This window comes from Oryza sativa, chromosome 8, assembly GCF_034140825.1.
Source record: "Oryza sativa Japonica Group chromosome 8, ASM3414082v1".
NCBI classification, from domain to species: domain Eukaryota; kingdom Viridiplantae; phylum Streptophyta; class Magnoliopsida; order Poales; family Poaceae; genus Oryza; species Oryza sativa.
The window spans coordinates 14,540,660-14,563,138 of NC_089042.1; the positions used below are offsets into that span (position 1 = coordinate 14,540,660).

A 22,479-nucleotide genomic window follows, 5' to 3' on the forward strand; every position below is an offset into this window, starting at 1 on the left:
TGGATCCAGGTAGAGTTGCTCAAAGTGGGCGGCCAATTCTTGGTTGTCCGCAGTGTATTGGGCATGTTGTCGAGCAAGCTCCCAGTCTTTAACGCTTAGTAGCATTTCGACGTGGTCGCTGCGCAGAGTCGTCCTCCGGTCTTCGATGATTCGGCCGCATAGACTAAAGGCCGATTCGGAGGACACCGTCGACACGGGCACCGTCAACACATCCCGTGCTAGTTTTGAAAGCACAGGATATGTTATCTTGTGGTCATTCCACCACCCGAGGACGTTGAAATCTTGTGCTTCGTGGTGGATGGCGTCGCTGTCCAAATAACCGGACAACTCTTCGGCCACAACATGCGAAGAGGCGTCTCCACTTGTAGCCGACGAACTGCCACCACCTTGGATTGAACTTGAAGACGATCCACCCCAAATCCTACCCCACTGTATCTTCTTCTTACCTGTAGTGGGGATAGGAGGGGGTCTCCGCTGGCGAACTTCCTGAAACTTTACTTCATATCTTCCAAAAACCTCATATAATTTACGTCTAACCTCAGTATAAAAAGAACTATAATCTACACCTATAGTATCTCCAACAAGTGATAAAATAGCAGACAATCCCCTTAATTTACACCTAGGATCTAAAACAAAAGCAAGAGCATACAACATAGGTATATTTTTCCAATATTTCAAATATTTTTGTTTCATGTGAAAGACAGGTTCAGTTAGAACGTCATCATTTTCGTATTCTTTAAATAAAGTAGCAATTTCAAGAAGGTTGTGCAAAATTATATTAGCAGTTGGATAATAAACATGTGACAAAGTTAGAGTACAATCATAAAAAGTTTCTAGAAATTGGTAAAATTTTTGGACAATTGCCCAAACATGCTCGTTCAGTACTGAAGACCCGTCACTGTTTCTTGGGCCACCACGTGACTGAACAAAATCAGAAAGTAAACTACTATAAGGTAAAACAACTTTTAACATTAAATACGTTGCATTCCACCGATGCTCTGCATCGGTGGCAAACTTACGAGCTTCCACACCGGCCGCATTGCAAAACCTCTTCCATGCAGCAATCCGCGGGTTAGAAGCAGTTAACCACGCGATTGCTTGACGAACAGCATCGATGTGGTCACCTACCCTCTTCATGCCAGTCTTAACAATCAAATTAATTATATGACATGCACAACGCTGATGGAGTAGAAAAGATTGAGCATACACACAAAATAAAGGTTGCAATATTTCAATAGCCCTAGAATTAGCAGATGCATTATCTAGGGTGACAGCAAATATTTTATCAGCAAGATTAAATTCATTAATTACTTCCCTAATTCTTTCAGCTATGTTTTCTCCTGTATGTGAGACATCTATTAACCTAAGCCCTAAAACTCTCTTTTGTAATTGCCAATCATCATCAACAAAATGAACAACTACGCTAAGATAATCCTCTCTAGCTCTACTACTCCATATATCTGAAGTAACACAAACAGAGAAAGTACATGTACTAAACAGTTCCTTAAGTGCAGTTGCTTCCTTGTGATAAACATTCTCTAAATCTCTAGTTGATGTTTGCCTACTCACAGCTTTAAACCTAGGGTTATGAGATTGCTGAATGTAATGTTCAAAAGCAGGGGACTCCCCAAAGTTCAGGGGTAAATCTTGCCTGGCGATTAACCGGACAAGAGATTCCCGAGCAACCATGGGATCGTACTCCCAACTGCGTACCGTACCGTCTGGGTTTAGCATAAGTTGCTGCTGCCGGAGTTGTATTCCTTGCTTCTTGGCACACGACTCCGCATGGCGCTTGAGGTGACCTGTACCACCAGAAGAACGAGCAGATAAAATTTGCCTACATATTCTACAACGGGCTTTCGATACCTCCCTTCCGTCGGGGCATGTTTCCTTTATCTCGTCGAAGCTTTGCCACACACCGGAGGTTCTCGATCTCTTCGAGCCGGTGTGTGTCGAAACACTTCCGCTCGCGGTTCCGGAAAATCCTTCCGAAGCTGTCTCCGCCTGAACCGGTACCTCCTCAACGACAGCCGTATGAACCGGTACCTCCTCCACAGATGGTGGAGTTGGAGCCGATCCGGAGGTACCGTCAAACCCCGACATGTAGTTGGGGTCGAAATCACCCAAGGTGAACGACGGCGACTGGTATGGAAAGTTCGGATCCATTCTGAAAATTTAAACCGACATAAACAAATTTTCGAATATTTATTGAATTCACAAACACAATACAAATAATACACAAATTTGAATATTATTTACATCTTTCCAACCGCGAGCTCTTCAAACCTCTGCGATCAAACTGTTGAACTACGAAACTAATTTTGATTTTTGACAAAATTTGAGCAAATTTTGTCAAAATCAAAAAAAATGCACACTTGAGAACAAAGAGAGCACTTAAAACACTTGAGAGCACAAGATGAGGAGTGTGGGATGAGGAGAAATGGCTGGGGTTCATGCCCTATTTATAGGGCGAAATTTGAGATTTTTTGGAATTTTTTCGAATTTTTTATGAATTTTTTAGCCTCCCAACGGTTATTTTCAAATTTGAACGGTCAAATAGCCGTTAGTGCCACGTGTCGCCTTCCCGTTGGACCGCCGCCCGCCCTGTCAGTCTGTCACGCGCCGCCGGCGCTTTTCGGCCTGACGGGCCGTGCCGGGCCGTGCCGTGCGCGGGCCGTGCCGTGCCGGCCTGCTACAGGAGCCGTGCCGTGCCGTGCCGGCCCGCGGGCTCGGCCAGCGGCCCAAGCACGGCACGGCTACACGGGCCGTGCCGGCACGGCCCGTTACTGTAGCAGGCCGTGCCGGGCCGTGCCTGCTACAGGAACGGCCGTGCCGCGGGCCGCCCGTTTGGCCCGGCCCATTTGGCCACCTATACCCGCACCCGCCGGTCCGGACCTGAAACCCAATCGTCTATATAATCCCCTTGGCGTCCGACGAATTACCCTTTTGCCCCTCCAATAATTCTGCCCCTTGTCCGCACGCACGCGCCCAGCTCAGCTCGGCCCCCTCCCCTCCCCGCTCCCACCGCCTCCCGAATCCGGCCTCCAAATCTCGCCGGGATCCGCCGCGCGGCCGCACGGATTCGCCTCCCGGAGCCGCGGCTCTGTCGGCGCGGGGGCGGGAGAAGGGGGGCCTGCTCCGGCCCGGGGGACGCCGGATCTGGGTCGGGGGGTTTCTCTTCGGGCTCGGAGGAGGAAGGGCAAGTCACGGTGGCGTTAGTGGTGGTGGTGGTTGTTGCAGCGGCGGCGGTTGATTTGTGGGTGTGATTCGTGGGCTTCTTGGTGTCGGTGTGCCTGGTGCTGGTGACGCGCCATGGATTACAACCCCGTGGACAGCAGCGGTGAGCGCATTAGATTTGGGTGGCTAGGGTTTTTTTTTTTTTTTGCTACTTTCTTAGCTTGGAATAGGCTACGCTTCTGGGAAGAATTAGTGTCAGGATTGGCATTATTAGGGCATTTTCTCCTGTTATCTTGTTTTACTGTATTGTTTTTTCTTCCATTTCTTGCAGATTGTTAGTGCTTGTTCACTAGCTTGCTGGAATTTGTTTATCCTAGTAGGTTATTATGGGCAAATCTCGATGATAGGTTATTGTTTTCAGCTGCTTGTTTGCTGCAGAGGTCGTAACTTTGGGGTTGTTAGTGAATGCTGAGTTGAATGCTTCGTTAGGATTAGTTTTGGAGCTTCTTTTACAGGTTTCTGCCAAGAGAAGGTTACCATTGTTGTTCTAAGAAAATGTTCGACGCGACACTGCAGGCTTTATCTAATAGTAGTAATATGAGTGTAATGGTTGCTCCCTGATTTGATCTGCGGTGTTTCTAGCAGCTGATGTGTTGATGGTTCCATTGCTACTTGTTATTGAATTTAACATGAGCATAGCTCGTGATCAGCACAAATGTTCTATAGCTTGCACAAACAAGTCAACATGATATTCTTAACATAATTTACAGTTCAGTAACACGTGTGTGTATATTAGAGCTCTTTTTCTTTCAGTATAATTTTAGTACCATATGCCATTGTGTCTGGGTTTCAGTTCAGCTAAATGGTTGTACAATCATTAATAAATAGCTAAACCCTTAACTTGTGAGCATATTATCTTTCATTTCCAATTTGATTTGTGTTGCTCAATTGACTAGCATGTGAAATGGTTGTACAATCATTAAGAAATAGCTAAACCCTTAACTTGTGAGCATATAATCTTATCAGTAACTGGCTTAAATCAGTCTAAATGTATAATAAAAAAATCGAGATTGTGTGCTAAGCAATTTATTATTTGTTGCAGGAACTGATGATGATCTTCCACCGACATATCAGAACAGAGGTGTAAGAGGCAGTGGACGTGTTAGTGGTAATGGGAGAGATATTGTTAGCGCTGTTCCATATAATAGAACTAAGCCACAGACAGATATGGAAACACAAATTCATCAGCTTGAGCAAGATGCATATTGTTCTGTTCTTCGTGCATTTAAAGCACAATCTGATGCTATTTCATGGGTAAAACACCACTTAACTCTGTCATTCTTCATCTTCATTTGGTGTAATCGTTAGCAGTTCTTTTTTCCGCAAAACTGACCAAAAGACAATTTTGAATTCAACTTCTAGGAAAAGGAAGGTCTTATCACTGAACTTAGAAAGGAACTTAGAGTGTCTGACAAAGAGCACAGGGAGTTGTTAAACAGAGTGAACGGTGATGATATCATTCAAAGAATAAGGTATAATATTGGGCAGATACCCATTTTTAATGGCACAATGCATCTTTTGTTTTCTTAACTTCAGACATTTTTATTCAAGGGAATGGAGAGAGACAAAAGGTGGGCTTCAGGCAGATATGGTGAATAATGCTCAACGTTCACATGATCGCGTGCCCAGCCCTACCACCTCCGCTCGCAAGAGGCAGAAGACGTCACAATCCATCCCTTCTGCTTCTGTACCTGTACCATCTCCTGCTGTGCATTCACAGACACTGACTGCCCCAATGCAACCATTGTCATCAGCAACAAAAAAAGTAGCTCCACCTGGTACAAAAGGCAAAAAGACTAAGCCAGTAAGTGATGGTTGAAATCTGCTGAGACAAACCCTAAGACTTCTCTAATTGTGATGTTGTAATATGACCTTATTTATTTGTTTTTTTTTTTTTTTTGCAATTTTGCTTGAAGGGCCAGAAGATACCAGGTGGCTCTGCAATCAAGACCATGTCTTCTGCTGGCCCTAGTGGTAGGGGACCAATTATGAATAAGAACCTATCAGGTGGTCTTCCTACTGAACCAATATCAGTAAATCCATTAATCGGACGGAAGGTCATGACTCGGTGGCCTGATGATAATAGCTTTTATGAGGCTGTTATAACTGACTATGATCCACAGCTGGTATGTTTTATTCATACGTGATTAAATTTATCTTTGTTTGAAGTACTTCTGATGTCTGTTCTCATTAATCATAGGATCGTTATGCACTGGTTTATGACATAAATACAGCAGATGAAACCTGGGAGTGGGTTGACTTTAAAGAGGTAAATTCCCTTTTATTGTGATTGACTTCTGATACTTCACGACTTAGTTTGCTGTTGGTATGGTACTAGGCTGTGTTCGTTTGGTGAGGTTGGGAACTCAGCTCCTCTGCACGCAAAACGGAGCGACTCATTAGCGCATGATTAATTAAGTATTTGCTATTTTCTTGAAAAATGAATTAATATGATTTTTTAAAGCAACTTTCATATAGAAACTTTTTGCAAAAAGTGCACCATTTAGCAGTTTGAAAAGCGTGCGCGCGGAAAATGAGGGTGGTGAGTTGGGAACTCTCTGAAAGGAACACAGCCTAATGCACCAACGAAATACGAACTTTGCAAAAGCTAGAAAAATGACATGTCATGACATTTAAAATTTAAGTGGGAAACTATTGTATAGCTTGGTATCTATGTAGTTATATAATTAATATGGAAAACTATGTTTGTTATATGGATGCTTTTTTACCTTCAAGTGGATAGAACAAGAAGATGACTGTTATATGTTTTCATCTTGTTATAACCTATTCCCTCTGTTCCTCTTTAATTTTCACCATGCACAAGACACAAATACTGATACTTAGCATTTTCCCTATATATGACTAAAATGCCCTTTGCTTTATTTTATTGGTAAAAGTACAGAAGGTGCACTGCTCAACGTTTTACATGCTCCTACCGCTGTACTAATGGTGCCTGGCTAGGTACAACAAATTAAAAATCAGATACTAGAAGCACCCACCCTGCATCTGATGTTAGGGTGTGTAGCACGGGGGCAAAATTTGAAATTAGTGTGTTGGAAAACGTGGAGTGACATGTAACATGGAACAAAAATAAACTAGAAAGGGGGAGCGATTACTTGCAGATAATATGACTTTATTCTATTGTTAACTGTAAAAGAAAAGGCAATTATGCTACTTGGATTTTTCATTGATGTGGAACTATGACCCTCAGATATCCTGTTTGTTTTCCTTATAAGAAGTTTTTTTTCGCTGAATATCAACAATGAACAAATATTTTCATTGCTGAACTTTTGAAGGGCCAATATATTGTGTTTTCAGATTCCATTGTATTTGTGTTCTGGTAGTTTGCTTTTGGAGTTAATTGCCTCAGGGTGCACAGACTTGTTTGGTGGATGCGAATAGGTGCAACAACATGTGAAGCGCCAGTTCTGGTGCAATAACTTGCTTACTTTGTGGAAATCAGGGTCAAAATGCAAGCATATTAGCGCTTTTCAATGCTGACTAGCATGCCATATCAGCTTGTATGTAAGTAGGACGCATGTAGTATTGTCGTTTTGCATAAAACCACCCGTGCTTGTCTGTTATATTCCCCATTGCTCTGGTCCTCTGCCAAACCGTTTTGTTGACAGCCCTTTGATGGCTGCGAAGGAGGACTGGGCTGAAGAGACAAGGCATATGATTGATCAGGAATTCTCAATAGGTGACCTGCAGATCGAATCACTGCAAGGATGCTAGCATAGCGATCAGCATGGTGCCATGTCAACTTGGGTGGCAAACCTTGTTAGCAGAGCAGGAAGACGCTGGCACTCCAATGGCAAAGCGCCCCATCCTCTAGCATACAATGTTGATTTCTTGCCATCACGATTCGAATACAGTTAGTGATGAACTGCAAGTGTGTCCTCACTCACTGGCTCACTGGCTCACTGCTGCATCCATATCACGCTACTTCAGCTCAATAATCCTGCGTGGCTCTTTTTGGCCCTAGTTCCAACAGTCTAATCAAATTGTTGCACTGGATCAAGCATTTTGCTTGTTGGTGTACCTATTTGTGCCCTCCAAACAAGTTCATGCACCATGGGCTTAGCTTACCCTTTCTTTTCTTTCCAACATCTAGTATTTAAAAATCTTAGTATTTCAACACCAAATCAAAACTTTGTATTATCTTATAGGTTTATGCAAATTTCCTTCTTTTGGAGGGCACAATATTTAATTATTTTGAGTTCAATTCTAGCGAGCTAGATGATATTAGTTTTTTTGTTTCTGCATTAGCATAGGCAGCACAATATATGTATTTCTTTATATGTGTTTGACAAAAGTTACCATTGTATTTAAGCAAGAAACAAGGCCTTTTAATATGTTCGTTATTTCTTGTCCTTGAGTGCAGATGGCACCTGAAGATATTAGATGGGAAGGTGGCGACCCTGGAATAATCCAGCAAGGCCGTGGCGCTACTGTTCATGGTGGTAAGAAGTCAAGCAGCCGTAATGGCCCCATGTCAGGTCCTGGAAGGGGGAGCAGAGGGCCGCAAAAGAACACATCCAGGAAAGAGTTTCCACCTTCACAAAATGGTGTTGGGAAGAAAAGCTCTGATTGCATAGAAATACTCCATACGGAGTCATTAATAAAGGAGGTTAGTTTGGAAGAAACTTTGCCTGTTTGTTTAGACCATGCAAGTGTTATCTGCTCTATGATGATAATCTACTTATCTAGGTGGAGCGGGTTTTCAGCGCAAGCAACCCTGATCCTCTTGAAATGGAGAAAGCAAAGAAAGTGCTCAAGGTAAACATGGAAATGTAAAATATTATGGTTAGGTGCCCTTAAACTTAACTAATAGACATTATTGCAGGAGCATGAACAATCTTTGATTGATGCAATTGCAAGGCTTGCTGAGGCATCTGATGGCGAAAGTGGTAAATACTAGTCTTTGTTGCCTGTCTGTTCCAATAGAAATGACTTGACTTTCTTTCTAAGCTGGAGAAACCATCCACCGTTACCTAGGATGATTGCCTAAAAAATCAAGGATCAAGCCAGTGTCTAGTGCATAGCGGTTCCTAGATGTCACCTAGGACCAACTCGACTAGTGAATTTCAAGCAATTAGCAAGCATATTACATAAAAATTAGACATGAGAACACTAAAATAGCAGCACAAGAGCCCCTAGGGCATGTTAGCCTCCTTTCACTATCTAATGCCTAATTGCGTGGTTATATGTGGTGCCTATGCAATGCCTAGGGCTGACTTTTATAGCACTGCTCAAAATATAGGCATTTCAAGTTTAACCATGCTTGAACAGGAAGCACTCGTTTTAGCTATCTTCTGTAAATCATCACACTAGGCACTTTCAATATCATACTGTAGATGATCTTACCAGAACTTCTATTTGTGGTGTAAGTGCTCTCCGTGAGCACTAACAGAAAGTAGCTTTGGCATTCAGTAAAAAAGAAATTAACAGAGGTGCATCAATTTATTTATTGACACGCTCCTCTCTTGTCATATGGTTGAAGCAGAAGAAAGGGCACAACCCTTGCAACACAACCGTGGATGGAGAAACCATCATGGTGGAAACTATGCAAATGATATGACTATCGATGGTCACATGGTTGGAGATGCTGATGCCCTGTAAACAATTACTGAACTGTATACAGAACCCTTTTTTTATCTATTGTATAACTTCAATGCTGATTTATTCTAGATTAGCACTAGGTTCAAAAGTATCCTCTAATTGTTTCAAATGAGTTTATCTGTTATGATGGGCCTCTCGAATTGTGGACTTTCGGAAAATCAATATTGGTGAGAGGAGAGCGTTTTGTAGAATTGTAGTCTAGCAGATCATGATGACACTGTAAATTTAGATGTGGAGATATTTTTGGTGTCGTACTACTTTCAGATGTGACTACTCACTGGAGATGTATGTTGTTTTGTACTCGCTAGCAAGCAGAACACGCATTTTTTTTTGTTTTTTTTTGCAATGTTTCTTTGAGCCATGGTTGATACTTTTTAGAAAGGGTAATTTGGAACCATGCCATTATAATTTTTCAAAGTTTGAGATATGCCATCGGTATCTCAATGTTTGTTATGAAGAAACGGCTATATCGTTACAGAACCTAAACCATTTAGGGCTCTTTTAGAACGCAGAAATTTTATGGGATTTTTACAAGAATTACTTTTAATTCTTGCAAAAAGAGTCCTCTGAGGTCCCCTAACTTGTAAATGAATCTGATTTTGTCCTTCAACCGGAAAACTAGATACAAGAGTCCCTCAACTATCAAAACCGGTGCAAAATAGGCCCAAGGTGGTTTGATGGCGATTTTAGCTGACGTGGCGTCTACATGGTTAATTTAATTCGGTTTTCATTTGACGTGACACATAAACAAAAATTAAACAATTTAAAATATAAAACAAATATGTGGGCTCACATGTCAATCGAATAATAACATATAAAAATAACGGGACCCGCAGTGGATCCCACTTCCTCCACCTCATCCCCTCTCTTCTCTATCTCCTCCCCTCTTCCTCTTCTTCCCCAACTGTGGTGGGCACTGCTCTATCTCCTCTGCTTCTCCCCTCTTCCTCTTCCCTAGATGCGGCCGGCACGGCTGTGGTGGTGGTGGTGGCCGGCGGTGGCTGTTGTGTGCATCAAGCCTAGCTAAGCCAGCAGCAGAAAGATTGCATAGCAGGCAGCAACATCAAGCAAGTATAGAAGTTGGTAGCTAAGTAGGGATGGCAATTTTGCTGATGGGCCCGATGGGCATGGGCGTCAAAACATAGTGGGCAGGAGCCAGGTTTCACATTTTACTTGTGGGTAATCCATGCTCGACTCGATACATATATATCAGTCGATTTTGGCCCATCTCTTAATTCTCATATCCCTTTCTCTTTACTTATTTGTGATGTAGCTGGTAATAACTTGTTATACAATTCAAATTATTGTTGACAATTAATGTTTTGGCAATTTATTGATTTTGTTTCTCTTTATTAAATTATAAATCTATCGAGACATTATGCATGTGAAACCCACGGGTACCTATCGGGCATGGGTATGGGCACGAAGTTTTGCCCGCTAACCTAGTGGGTAGGGTTCGAGCAGGCAACATTAGGCAACGGATCGGGCATGGTTTTGCTTTATCCGTGCCCGACCCCACCCGTTGTCATCCCTACTCACTGAAGTGAGTACTGGAATGTAGAGCTCAGTGATCAGTGATCTAAATCTTGCAAGACTAGCTAATTTGATGTGAACTTCAATCAATGGCTGCCTCATTGCAGGTCGTAGACGTTGGAATCAGCGGTGTAGCAGCCAAGAACGCGGACGAACACCAAGAGTTTCGATCTCCTTGATGGCATTGAGGACGCGCAAGTCGTGGGAGGCACCCTCGCAGTCGACGTAAAGGAAGTCAGGGAACACGTGGAGCATTGCGGTGCTGCAGGCCAGCCGGAGCAAGGGCCTTCCCCTTCCCCTTCTTCCCATCGACGCCGCAGCCAAGGCGCCGCTCCCCATGCTACCGCTTCCGTGGCGGACGGGGACGCCATGGCTGGCTCCGGCTGGGGAACCATCCCGGCGTCAGCGGCACCGCCGCCGTGGCCATGGCAGTGAACAACGTCGACGGCGACGGTCGACCTCGGCATCCTCGGTGGTGGGATGAACGTGTCCCACCGCCACGCACACATCTTCTGCGACTTCCACGCTGTTGCTTTGTGGTCGAGGTGCTCAACAAGAACGGGTGCTTCGTCGAGGGCATCCTCCACGAGCCATGCGGCGAGCTCGTCAAGCTCGACTCCCATCCTCCACGAGCCATGCGGCGAGCTCGTCAAGCTCGACTCCCAGGACCTCCTCCAGATGGGGGACACACAGTTCTACTTTGTCCTCCCCACCCACTCCGTCTTCGCCATTGACGTTGCGCGCCGCGCGTTGCCCACCTCCCTCCAACGAGGCGACAACGACGAGGATGATGATGATGAGGAGGAAGAACGGGAAGAGGCGGTGGCGAAGTGGCGGAGGAACGGAGACACTGGGGCTCCTCTCCCGACGGCTGCCGCGCGCCACCCCTGCTCCCCGCTCGCCACCGCCCGTCAACTGTCGCCCCTGCATAGAGATGAAGAGAGGGGGGATGGGGAGGGAGAAAAGGAGGAAGAAGAGGTGAGTGAGGATGACATGTGGGGTCCACATGGGCCCTATTGTCAGGGTTATGGATACCACATACCTAATAGTAGTTGACTAAATCTCGGCAGGATCCACCACATACCATGTCTTATACGGAAATAACCTTCGGATATAGGAGGAGTTCCGCCTAAGGAAGGATGAATAGAGTTCTACATGGAAACGACAAGGACTACTCGGATTGTATCCATATTGGTCTCCCTAGTTCTACTTGGACAAGGGGATACCTATAGGTATAAATACAAGACCACCTAGGAGGAGAAGGGACACGGAATAATAGATCAAGACACAAGATCAACATACAAGCCATGAAGCCAACATACGCCAAGACAAGACGCCGGATATCGACTTCAGAGATAAGCATGGCTAGTCCTAGTACCAACGATCTCGCATATATCCTGGTACCAACGATCCCCATACTATGCAAATACCGGAATCGCGACATCAAACGTCGACACCTATCATTTTTAAAGTTATTTTTGGTGTAGCTGGCATGTGCCGACGGTTTTTATTATTTTCCAAATCAAATTGTCCCGTAAGCGCCACGTCAATACCACGTGGGATGAAGACCTAGTCAAATTATTCACATAGGTGCTATGTCAGCCAAAAACGGGGACAATACTTCCGTGGGACCTCGTTTGCAGTGGTTTTGTAAGTTGGGGGACACGTTGTATCTGGTTTTTCGTGTTAAGGATGAAAATCGGATTCGGTGGCAAGTTAAGGGACCTTAAATGATCTTATTCCTTTTATTTTCGAAGCTGTAAAAATGTGCTTTGTTGGGCCTTCTTGGAAGGGTAGTATTTGACATAAAACAAGTGTAATTTATGGGCCTGCAAACTTTTAATTTTCGAAGCTGTAAAAGTGTGCTTGGATAGGCTGTTTTTGCCAGAAAACAAAAATGAACAAGTTCACTTTAGATTCCTCATCTTGACATTGAGTTTAAATCACATGCCTAAACCGTAAAACCGGGTAGAACTTATCCCTCATCTTTTAAAACCTGTGTAAATGTAGTCCTAAAGCAATATTGAAGACGGTTTTAGGTGAAGTGACGCTGATGTCGCACAATAAACAAAAATAGAAAAAAACCACACGAAGACCCACACGTAAGTGAAACAACAATCTTCGTCCTTATCTCCTCTCCCGCTGTGGTGGCGGGCGAAGCTGCGTGGCCGTGCTCGGAGCAAGGAGCAGTGGAGCAAAGCAACGGCGAACGAGGCAGCGCGGGCGCCGATGGCCTCGATCTAGGGGTTGTGCGGCTTCATAGACCGGCAGTTGAAGCATGGCAACAATGGTGGTACAAGACATGCGGCGGCCGGCGCGTCGTCGTCTTCTGCGGTGGGGGGTCGTTAAGCTTGTTAAAGTACTCTACCACGCTAAACCCCTTGCGAATGGCAATGTTATCGGCCAACGGTGGAATGTACGGTGGCTGGGACAGGTCGCCGAGCAAGTCCCATGCGACTCCGGCGAAGAACGGGTGGACACAGACGTTGTCGGTGCCTCCGGCGAAACCTAGCCACTTTGTAGGCTCCCTATCGAGAAACCTTGTGGTGAGGTTGGTGAGCTTCGGCCAGCGCTATTGTGAGTCCGCGGAGAACTCCAGCCCTGGAGCAGCACATTGTGGAACCTCTCCTTCTGGCTCTGTCCCCGGCGTCTTCCCGTACATCATCTTGTAGACGAGCATGCCAAGCACCAACCAGTCGACGATGAAATTATGGCCCTCGTCTCTCATCACCACCGCCCACCGGCGCCACGTACTTATTCGTTCCCACAAATGTGAATGACCTCTAGCACTATGTTACTTCTACAATTTAAATAAATTACTTTTAAATTAATAAAATATTTGAATCTATTCAACGTGGATTTTGTTTTGTCACATTTCTATGTAGAGTACAATGATGCTAATAGATCTTAAAAATAATACGTGATTTAAAAAATATAAGTTATTAAAGAGGTTAAATTTAAAAGTAATTTGTACATATGCTAATAGTAACTTACATATATACTGAAAGTAATTTACAACATAGATTTTTTTTATCAGAATATAATTATATAAGATCTTATTGTAAAGATTTAATTATGGCTAACATAACTATACAGTTTAATTATAGATTGGATAAGTAATTTAAGAGAAAATTATATAAGAAGAAAAAAAGACATGCAATATTGAGCAGGGTTTAAAATTTCAGATAGAAATTTCGGTGGGTACCAATACAAGATAGATTTCGGCCAAATATTTCGGTCAGCGCGGTCAAAATGGGTCACAATCCCTACTCAGATCCTTTTTTTCATGCTTCTCTCCGACTCCCATCTCTTCTCTTCGTACGACGCGCAGACTCGCGGACAACTTCCCTATCGAGGCGGTGCGGCGGCGCGGTGTCTCCCCCGAGTCCTCGAGGCCGACGGTGGGTAAAGCGGTGGTGCGGCGGCTCTCTGGCGAGGCCATAGCGACGAGCAGACGCAACAGCTCGTTTCCGACCGAAGCGGCACGGCGGCGCAGCATCTCCCCCAACTCCTCGGCGGTGTGGCGCCGCGGTCTCTGGCGAAGTCCAATCGATGTGCAGGCACGGCAGCTCGTCTCCGACTGAGGCGATGCGGATCGGCAAGCGAGCTCTCAGGCTCGACGTGGTCACGAACTCACGAAGACAGCAGCGGCTCTCGATCTGGCAACATGCAGCAACGGCGCTCTACCGCCCGTTGGCTTGAACAGCGGCGGATGCACTCTCTGGCAAATTGCATCGATGACAACGGCAGTCCAAGATGTGGGGACCTCGCAGTTTCATTCTCCTGTGTTCCGTTTCTTGCTCTGCTACTCCATTGAGGTGTAGGTCAATTTTCCCAAAATTTGATGTTTAAATTCAAATTTTGTTTGAACATTTCGTACGAAATTTCCAAAAAAATCCGAAACTTCAGAAATTTCGTAATTTCGCTGACCCCCAAAATTTTTCCTCTTTCCGATAGATTAAACCCTGCTATTGAGTATACTAGTAGCAACCACACAGGCACATGATATGATGGTATGTCGTGTTTGGTGGGTGCTCAAACGCGATATTCCTTTTCCGGAAAGACAACACACGTGTAAGGGAAAGACGGTTGTTTCTTCTTTTAAGAAATAAAGTGGATTGCTGGTTAGTGCTAATGTCCTACCACGCATGATGCAGTCACGTCTTTTTTTTTTTTGGTTATTTCTCTGAAAAGCTACCGATGAGTCATTATATGATTAACCATATTATTGGAGCATGTAACAATTTACAAATTACAACATATATTCAACCGCACATATAGTCATACAGATCATGCATGCTTAAGTCCATCGTGAATGCAGCAGAGCATATGACACAAGCTTCACTACTCTTGATCATCATCAACAGCCAATCCTAGCTCAAAGTTGAAACTCATCGGGAGCCCCAGAAGAGATCTAAAACAACGGCCATTGTCCTGGCTAAGAATGGTGTAAGCTTTCAGCATATCGTCGCCGCCAGCCATGTCCTGTATGCTGTATCCCTTCAATCGCCATGAAAATCTCTCCAGGACCAGGACGATCTTCGGCTCAGCGGTGTCGCTTGTTCGCGGCTCGCCGGTGGCGACGGCGGCCGGTGGTGGCGGTGGCTCAATGTTGACATGGATTTTGCTCGGCAATGCACCGCCGCCGCCGCCGCCGCCATTGTTGCTACTATGATTGGAATTGAAGTAGCTGGAGAACCTGCTAACGAGAGTTTCGCCGTTAAATGGCAGGTGGAGGAAGGGGGGCACGGAGGGCATCGTCTTCCTCCTCGTGTCGACCATGATCAGCGATGAGTAGTTCTCGTCAGTCTCGTCACTGTAGGTTCTTCCTTCCTCCTGGCGCGCCCCGGTGACGGCGAGGCGGATGAGGTGAGGATCATCCATGTTCACGACGGGGTATTCCGGTCGGACGAGCGGGAGGCCCGCGTAGGCGTCGAGGGACCAGAGCTCGGAGGCGTCGACCATGGCGTCCATCTCCCACGCCATGTCGTCGCCGTTGACGTCGTCGCCTATCCTCAGCGTCCATGTCCTGATGACGAAGGCTTGGCTGGAACGGTCGCAGGAGGTTTGGCCCTTGCTCAGGCTGCCGCAGCAGCAGCGGGGGGAGATGTCGACGAACTTCAACGCGCCGCCGCCGCCGCCGCCGCTGTCGCCGGTGGCGCCCACGGTTCGCGACACTTTCGGGTATCCGCGCGGGTCGTCCTCGTCGTCGTGGAAGCGCTCGGCGGGGGCTCCACGGGGAACGGCACGTATCGGAGGGCGGGGTTATGGCCGTCGAACACGTCGGAGAAGATGATGACGCCGTGGTGTGGTGCAGGTCGACGTAGCACAGCAGCCGGTCGCCGACGGGGACGACCATGTCGGTCTCCCACGGCCACGGCGCGGGCAGGTCGTGGCCTCTGCTACTGCTGCTACCACTGCCTGATCCGTGGTTGATCGGCGCCCGCTTGACGCCCCACTCGCCGGAGCGGAACACGAGGAGCTTGGCCACCACCCCCAGCAGCGTGTCGTGGCGCAGCTTCCCCTCCACGGTGAGCTCCGCCACCACGAGGTCGTCCTCGCCACGGCGAAGGATGCCGGTGGCGTCCTGGAATGGAGTATACTCCACCGGAGGCGGCGGCAGCATCGACAACGACGGCGGCCGCGCCCATGAGCGGTCGCTGGCAGCGGCTGATGCCCTGTAAACGAAGCGGTCCTCGTGGTTGTGGACGGAAGCGTTGCTGAAGTAAAAAATGTTGATGAGGACGGAGTCGCCATGGGCGGCGATGACGCTGCAATTGCAGCGGGTCTCGGAGTCGGCGTCGTAGGAGAACCGGAACCACATGCGCGACGGCGCCGGGGGCGCGGCGAGGGAGAAGGCGACGGTGATGGGATGGCCAGTGGAGGTGTGGGAGGCCGTCGCCGTCTCGGCGTCGGGGGTGAGGCATGGATGGTCCTCGTCGTCCTCGTCCTCGCCCTCGCGTTCGCCGTCGGGCTGGAGGATCACCCACGGCGGGTAGCCGTCGCCGGCGGCGGCGGCGGCGGCCAACGACGGCACTGCGGGTGGCTGCACCGGCGAGAGGATCGGCTCTTCCGCTCCCGGCGGAGTCAGCCTTCGCCGCTTGATTCGGTGCGCCGGCCGATCCATGGTTAACGGTGGCCTCCATTCACGGAGTTTTATACTGAAAAGAGAAAGGCTTTTCCGATTCGATTTCGAACTGATGATGAAATTAGCCTTTTATTAAGTAATCAATTAATTTGTACACGGTTAGTCACTTAGTCTCACTGACGAATGGACGGGTAATCATGGCAATTTATACACGATTAGTCTCACTAGCATCGTTACCCTGTCAATTTCATTTTGGAACCAGATATGATCCTGGCAGAATGGCACAGGGTTTGCAATTTCGAAATCACGTTTTCTACCGCAGGGGGGAGATAGAACCGAAATTTCGGAATTATTTCGTACGAAATTTTTTGAATTCAAATTTGAAAATTTCGCCCGAAATTTCCGAAATTTATGGGAAAAAAAATCTGGGACGCTCTGAGAACAATTTTGCAGTCATATAATTCATGATTTCAAAAGAAATAAGTCATCTTGGAAACAATTAGTCTATTATAGTTGCATACACCAATAAATCCATTACAAGTTCATCACATAGCTTTAACAATCCACTTGAAAAAGCGTGTGGCTTTGCCACCCGTTGTACTGTGAGCCTGGCCCATTGGGTCTAATGGGTAGTAACAATTTAAAATAGAGGGACGACGAGAGGAAAAGTTTCTTCTTTTATGCGGAGGAAAACACATAAAGAAAACATGTAGGAATATGAACATAGGACTGCGGATACGTATGTAACAGAAGAATACAAAGTATAAAACACATGAATTGTAAAAGGATAGATGTTTGGACAAACATATGCAATTTTAGTTGGTGATTTGATTGCATCCTTATTATTCTCTTTTAATCCCTAACAAAGTATGCATTGTTAGCTCTTTACTCCTCTGGTAAGAGGCAGGCAGGCAGCAATAGCTGCCTGAGCTTTGCCAGACGTACAGTGGCAATGCAATAATTCAAACGAGTCTGGACTTCTGTGTTTCATAGGAAAAAGAGAGAGATTTCATTGGATGTTTGATTTCCTGTGATTTTGCTCCAAATCATAGGAATGGGAACCTTTTATTGCATTTTTCTTTTTCTCAATTCCTCCATTTCAAACACTGCTACAGTGAATTATTTTTTTTAAAGGTTTTGGAATCCTTTGATTTTTTTCCTCTATATTTTCTTCGATCCAAACAAGGCCAAACGGCTTCTTCAGATTAGAGAATTTTCACACGATTTTCAAGAAATATTGTGGACGGGAATATGTGGAAACCAATTGCAGAAAAATCAAAGGAAAGTTTTCTTTGATGCTGATTTCACAAGAAAAATCCCTCGAGCTCATTCTTTTTTCTTCTTGCATACACACAAGTCCTATGCTATCAAATTCTTGTAATCTGAATGCCCTCGACTGATGAATTCTTTTGTTTTTTATTTCTCTGTTGTACACTTATAATCCATTTCTATTTATATACTTTTTCTATCTTTTTTTTCTATCAATAATCCAAACGAGCCCTAAGAATGGTGGGGGTGAAGTGATTTTGGGGCAGTTCGTACCAGTGTCGATAGGGTTTTCAGCTATGGCGGTCTTGTCCGCTCTTCCTCTCACTCCACCGTCTTAGCACATTCTCTCCCATAACCTTTTATTGCCTTCTGTACACCGGATCTACGGTTGGAGCACCTCTAGAGGATATCGCTACATATATATACTTCTAATTAATTATATATATCGTTTTATGTTCATCATTAATGGATGATCGATCATTATTTCTTTATTTCTCCTGTGCTGTACGTATTCTGGCCTCCATATAGGTTGGGCATATGCGGATAATACACCGTACGGCATATCAGTAAAAATTATAATAATTTTAGGGTATATTTTTATATATTCTTAGCGATTTAAAAACCAATGTTAAAAATAAATTTTGATGAAAAAAACTTAAAAATCAACATCAAAATTAGCTTCTAAAATTTAAATTTTGACAGTAGCTAATTTCATATAAGACTAACGACGGGAGCCTATATGGTTGTGCGTAAAATTAGTGAGTAAACATATTACTGAATATGCTTGTTCATGCATCCATGAGCTTGTACCAGATGTTTGCATGACTACAATATCTAGTTTCATCCCTGTATAGTTGAATCTCTATAGAAAAGAACAACCCAGCATTTTCTTGTGCCACGGCGTAGTTCACACGGCCTACTGAGCCATGGCCCATGGGCCTAATTGATTGATGGATACATTTGCAGAGAAACTTCTGGAGTCTGGACGCGGGTGCACGCACGCGCAAGACCGTTTGTACGAGCCTCTCTTCCGCGAAACATGGGTTGCCACGTGGCATGATTCTCCTTCCGATTTTTGGCATTGAATTCGTATTATAAGATTACATAAGTTTTAACAGTTCATCACATAGCTTTAACAATCCATTACATAAGTTTTAAAGTTCATAACATAACAGTCCATTACATAGGTTTAACAGTCCATAACAGTCCATATGACAAATAGTTTTAACAGTCCATAACAGTCCATTACATAGGTTTCAAACATTCCAAATAGGCTTAATAAAATACATCACCAGCATAAATTGTCTCAACGTAGCAAAATAGCATAATCAAACAGAGTTTCAACATCTTCCAAAAGTAGTCATTCATGGACATCCATGTCGTCATTCTCAGTGAATTCTTGTTGGAGTTACTTTTTCTTTGTCTGATCTGAAAAAAGTAAAGTATATATGTACTAGTCAGTGCACATTCCATATGATATATTACAGGCTTCACTAGCAGCTCCTTTTATATATATATATATTTTCAGCATAATAGCTCACATGGAGTTTTCTGGAGTAATGGCAAATATATGCAGCTATACTTTAAACAGATGATAATCATAGGCTGAGCATGAATATGAGACAGTGCAGCAATTCAGTTTAACATGTACACATCCAATTGTTCACTTCCTAGTTCCTACAAGCAGCAAGCAGCCCAGCACCATAAATTCAGCAGCAAGCAGCAAAATTCACAGCAAGCAGCAAGCATGATAGATCGCTGAAATAAATTTTGGTACAGTTTGAATAAGATCCAACCAAATTTGGCTCAATCCAAAATTTTCGGCGGAGAAAACTGCGAACCATGATAGATCGCTGGCGAGAACGAACTCTGTTCTGTCTCGTCAAAATTGTGCAACGGATGATATCTTGATAATATACTACGTATATGCTCTGCCTCTAATTACTACTCCCTCCATCCCAAAATAAAAAATTTAAGTAATTATTATTTCTTTTTCTATCATTTGATTTATTGTTAAATATACTTTTATATATACATATAGTTTTACACATTTCACAAAAGTTTTTGAATAAGACGAACGGTTAAATATGTTTAAAAAAGTCAACAGCGTCAAACATTTATTACCACCACCATGCAGTAATTACCTCACGGGTCACCGTGTCGAGCCCTATTATTCAGCTTGCATGTGGAAGATGAACTGGATCACCTACGGAAGGTAGGGTGCCACCCATTGTACAAGTAGCGAGTCTCGTGCAGATGCTGTGGCGGCGGCCGACGAGTAGGACGTTCTGCACCAACACCTGCAGGATGAGCTTCCTTTTCCCTAGATGAAGATGACCTAGCTCTCCATGTGGCAATCTTGGTGTTTATCTGGTCAGTGACATCCTGACTTTCTCCGTCGATGTCAAACTCTTCAAGAACAGCTGCATTTTCTACCAAGAACATCACAAGTTCGACTTGGGAACACGTAAGCTTTCCCTTCTGAAATTGCACAGTTACTTTTCTCAGAGAGTTCTTCCAACTATCGTTGAGTTCTTGTCTTCCCCTGTCAGCAGCTGAAACCGCACAGCGATCACAGTAATCGGACTCGTCAAATCTGCACGCCATGGATTCCAGATAACCTGCCAGGTCCGGGCTCTCATGGAGATACTTCGACCAGCTGAATCTTATCCAGAGCTCACGGATCACCGGGCACCTTTGTAGCAGCTCCCCGATAGCCGTTGCCGCCGCCGCCGCCGAGCCGTTGCCCATGGCAAATCCACACAATTCCTCTATGACGAGGTGCTTGAGGTTAGGGAAGCAAGGCAATCGCTCAAACTTGATATCACCAACAATGGAGTACACCGTCAGCTTCAAAACCTTGACATGGCACATGTCGTGGAGAAGAGACCTGAATATTTCCGTGCCGGAGATTGACTCCAGGTTAGCCTTTTCCAAGCACGGCGCAGGTGGTTTCAGCGAGATGGATTGCTCGTAAGATGAGATCTGGGCGTAGCGGAAGCAGATCAACGCCGGCGCATCGAGCTCGAAGCTGCGGCAAAACATGTGGCAGTTGACCATGGCGAAGGCGGTGACCGCCGGGCAGTGGAGACGGACGCGTTTGTCGGTGGTCATGCCGCCGACGGATCCCTGATCCGGGAAGGTGACTGACTCGAGACATACGTCGGCGAGCGCCGGCGCGGCGGTGATCAGTCTCTGGAGCTCGCCGAGCGGCACGGTGCACCGCCGGAGCCGCAGCGTCGTCAGGCACGGGTAGGCGATCCGATTCCGAAGACATAGATGAATCTCCTCTTTCAGGCTGCATCCCGTGAGGTGAAGAACCCCGAAATCCTCGCATGGCAGGTGGTGCAGACGGAGATTGTACTCGGGGCCGGGCATGGCGTACGTGTACCGCGGCGGCGAGGACGACGACAACGGCCCGGCTCCGGCGGGGGCGTCGATCTGGCACTCGAGGCGGAGCTCCTCGACGTTCCGGAACATCCGCACGCACTTGCCGTGGAAAACGAACGGGTTGAGGTATTCCGAGAAATCCGAATAGTAGTTGTCGTCGTCCCTGCTGGCTGTCACCGTGACGGAGAGCTTCTTGAGGCGGCGGGGGCGGCGGTCGCGGCGGAGCGCTTCCCGGGCGTCTCCCTCGTCTCGCCACATCGCCAGGCAGTTGTGGGCGTGGTTGGAGAATTGCTCCGACGTCAAGTCGACGTTGAAGGTGCCAGTCTCCAGCCACAGCGGGTTGCGCCACCGGCGAGAGAGGAGGGTGGTGCTTGCGGCCTCCTTGACGGGGACGAAGGAGAGGATGCGTATGAGCAGGTCATCGGGGAGCTCCCATAGACGGTCGCTGGCCATGGATGCGGCGGCAGTGAGATCTTTTTTTTCCTCGAGAAATTCGGCACTGAGATCGCGATCTATGATCTATCTCGATTCTATGCGTCGTTATCGGTTTGGCTATATACTGCGTACCAATGTACCATCTGCATGCTTGGCCGAGGCCACAGGTCATGACGCCATTGGAACCCGCAGGTGGCAACCGTTTTTTTTTTTTCAGAACTTTCGGGGTCTATCTATAATCGTATAGCGATAGTCTTAACGCGCGCGACCCAACCGTGTGAGCAGTGGAGTGGATAAGCCAGTACACATGCTTACCTTTTTTTCATTACATATGCCTCTCAAATTACTTATCTGATCTATACTCCGATTACGCTATTGTGCTCATTGCAATTAAATCTTCAGAACAAGATCTTACATGATTATATTACGATAAAAAATATTTATATTTGTAAATTACTTTTATTACATATGAAAGCTACTTTTATCATATACATAAATTACTTTTATATTTGACTAATTTACTTCTTACACATATAAAAGTAAATTTAATAAAGTTTAAAAGTAATTTACATCTATTACTATTATAAAAATTGAAGATGTTTCCGCGGTCCGTCATCCGTGTTTGAGTCGGCTATAAAAATTGAAGATGCTTTCGTGGTTCGTCATCCGTGTTTGAGTCGGTTTTAATTTTATGTTTTAGTTTTAATGTATATCTCTTCTCTACTATTATAAAAATTGAAGATGTTTTTCTAGTATTTTGGTACGTCATATGAGTCGGTTTTCAAGTTCGTTTGCTTTTTGGAAATACATATCCATATTTGAGTTAGTTTTTAATATCGTTCACTTTTGGTAAGACAGAAGGAGTCATATAAGAAATCTATTTAAAAAAGCTCACATGCTAACTT

General features: G+C 45.4%; 2 protein-coding genes across 3 annotated transcripts; one reads left to right on the forward strand and one right to left on the reverse strand.

Moving 5' to 3' along the window:
• Positions 1-2,948: 2,948 nt before the first annotated feature.
• Positions 2,949-9,205, forward strand: LOC4345288 (protein EMSY-LIKE 3). Of its 2 annotated transcripts, none has more exons than XM_015795587.3 (10): positions 2,949-3,340; positions 4,280-4,491; positions 4,600-4,709; positions 4,789-5,041; positions 5,154-5,363; positions 5,438-5,506; positions 7,622-7,867; positions 7,948-8,016; positions 8,084-8,147; positions 8,741-9,205. In XM_015795587.3, the coding sequence occupies exons 1-10, from the start codon at positions 3,313-3,315 to the stop codon at positions 8,857-8,859; spliced, it is 1,380 nt and encodes a 459-aa protein (XP_015651073.1). In that variant the 5' UTR covers positions 2,949-3,312; the 3' UTR covers positions 8,860-9,205. The 2 variants fall into 2 exon arrangements, with proteins under 2 accessions (XP_015651073.1, XP_015651074.1); XM_015795588.3 differs by having other exon boundaries at positions 8,744-9,205.
• A 9,744-nt stretch (positions 9,206-18,949) lies between these two features.
• LOC9266886 (putative FBD-associated F-box protein At5g56820) lies at positions 18,950-21,665 on the reverse strand. Its single transcript, XM_015794131.3, has 2 exons — positions 19,894-21,665; positions 18,950-19,177 (listed from the first exon to the last, which is right to left on the reverse strand). Exon 1 carries the CDS (start codon positions 21,590-21,592, stop codon positions 19,952-19,954), a length of 1,641 nt encoding a protein of 546 aa, XP_015649617.1. The 5' UTR covers positions 21,593-21,665; the 3' UTR covers positions 18,950-19,177; positions 19,894-19,951.
• Positions 21,666-22,479: the final 814 nt, after the last annotated feature.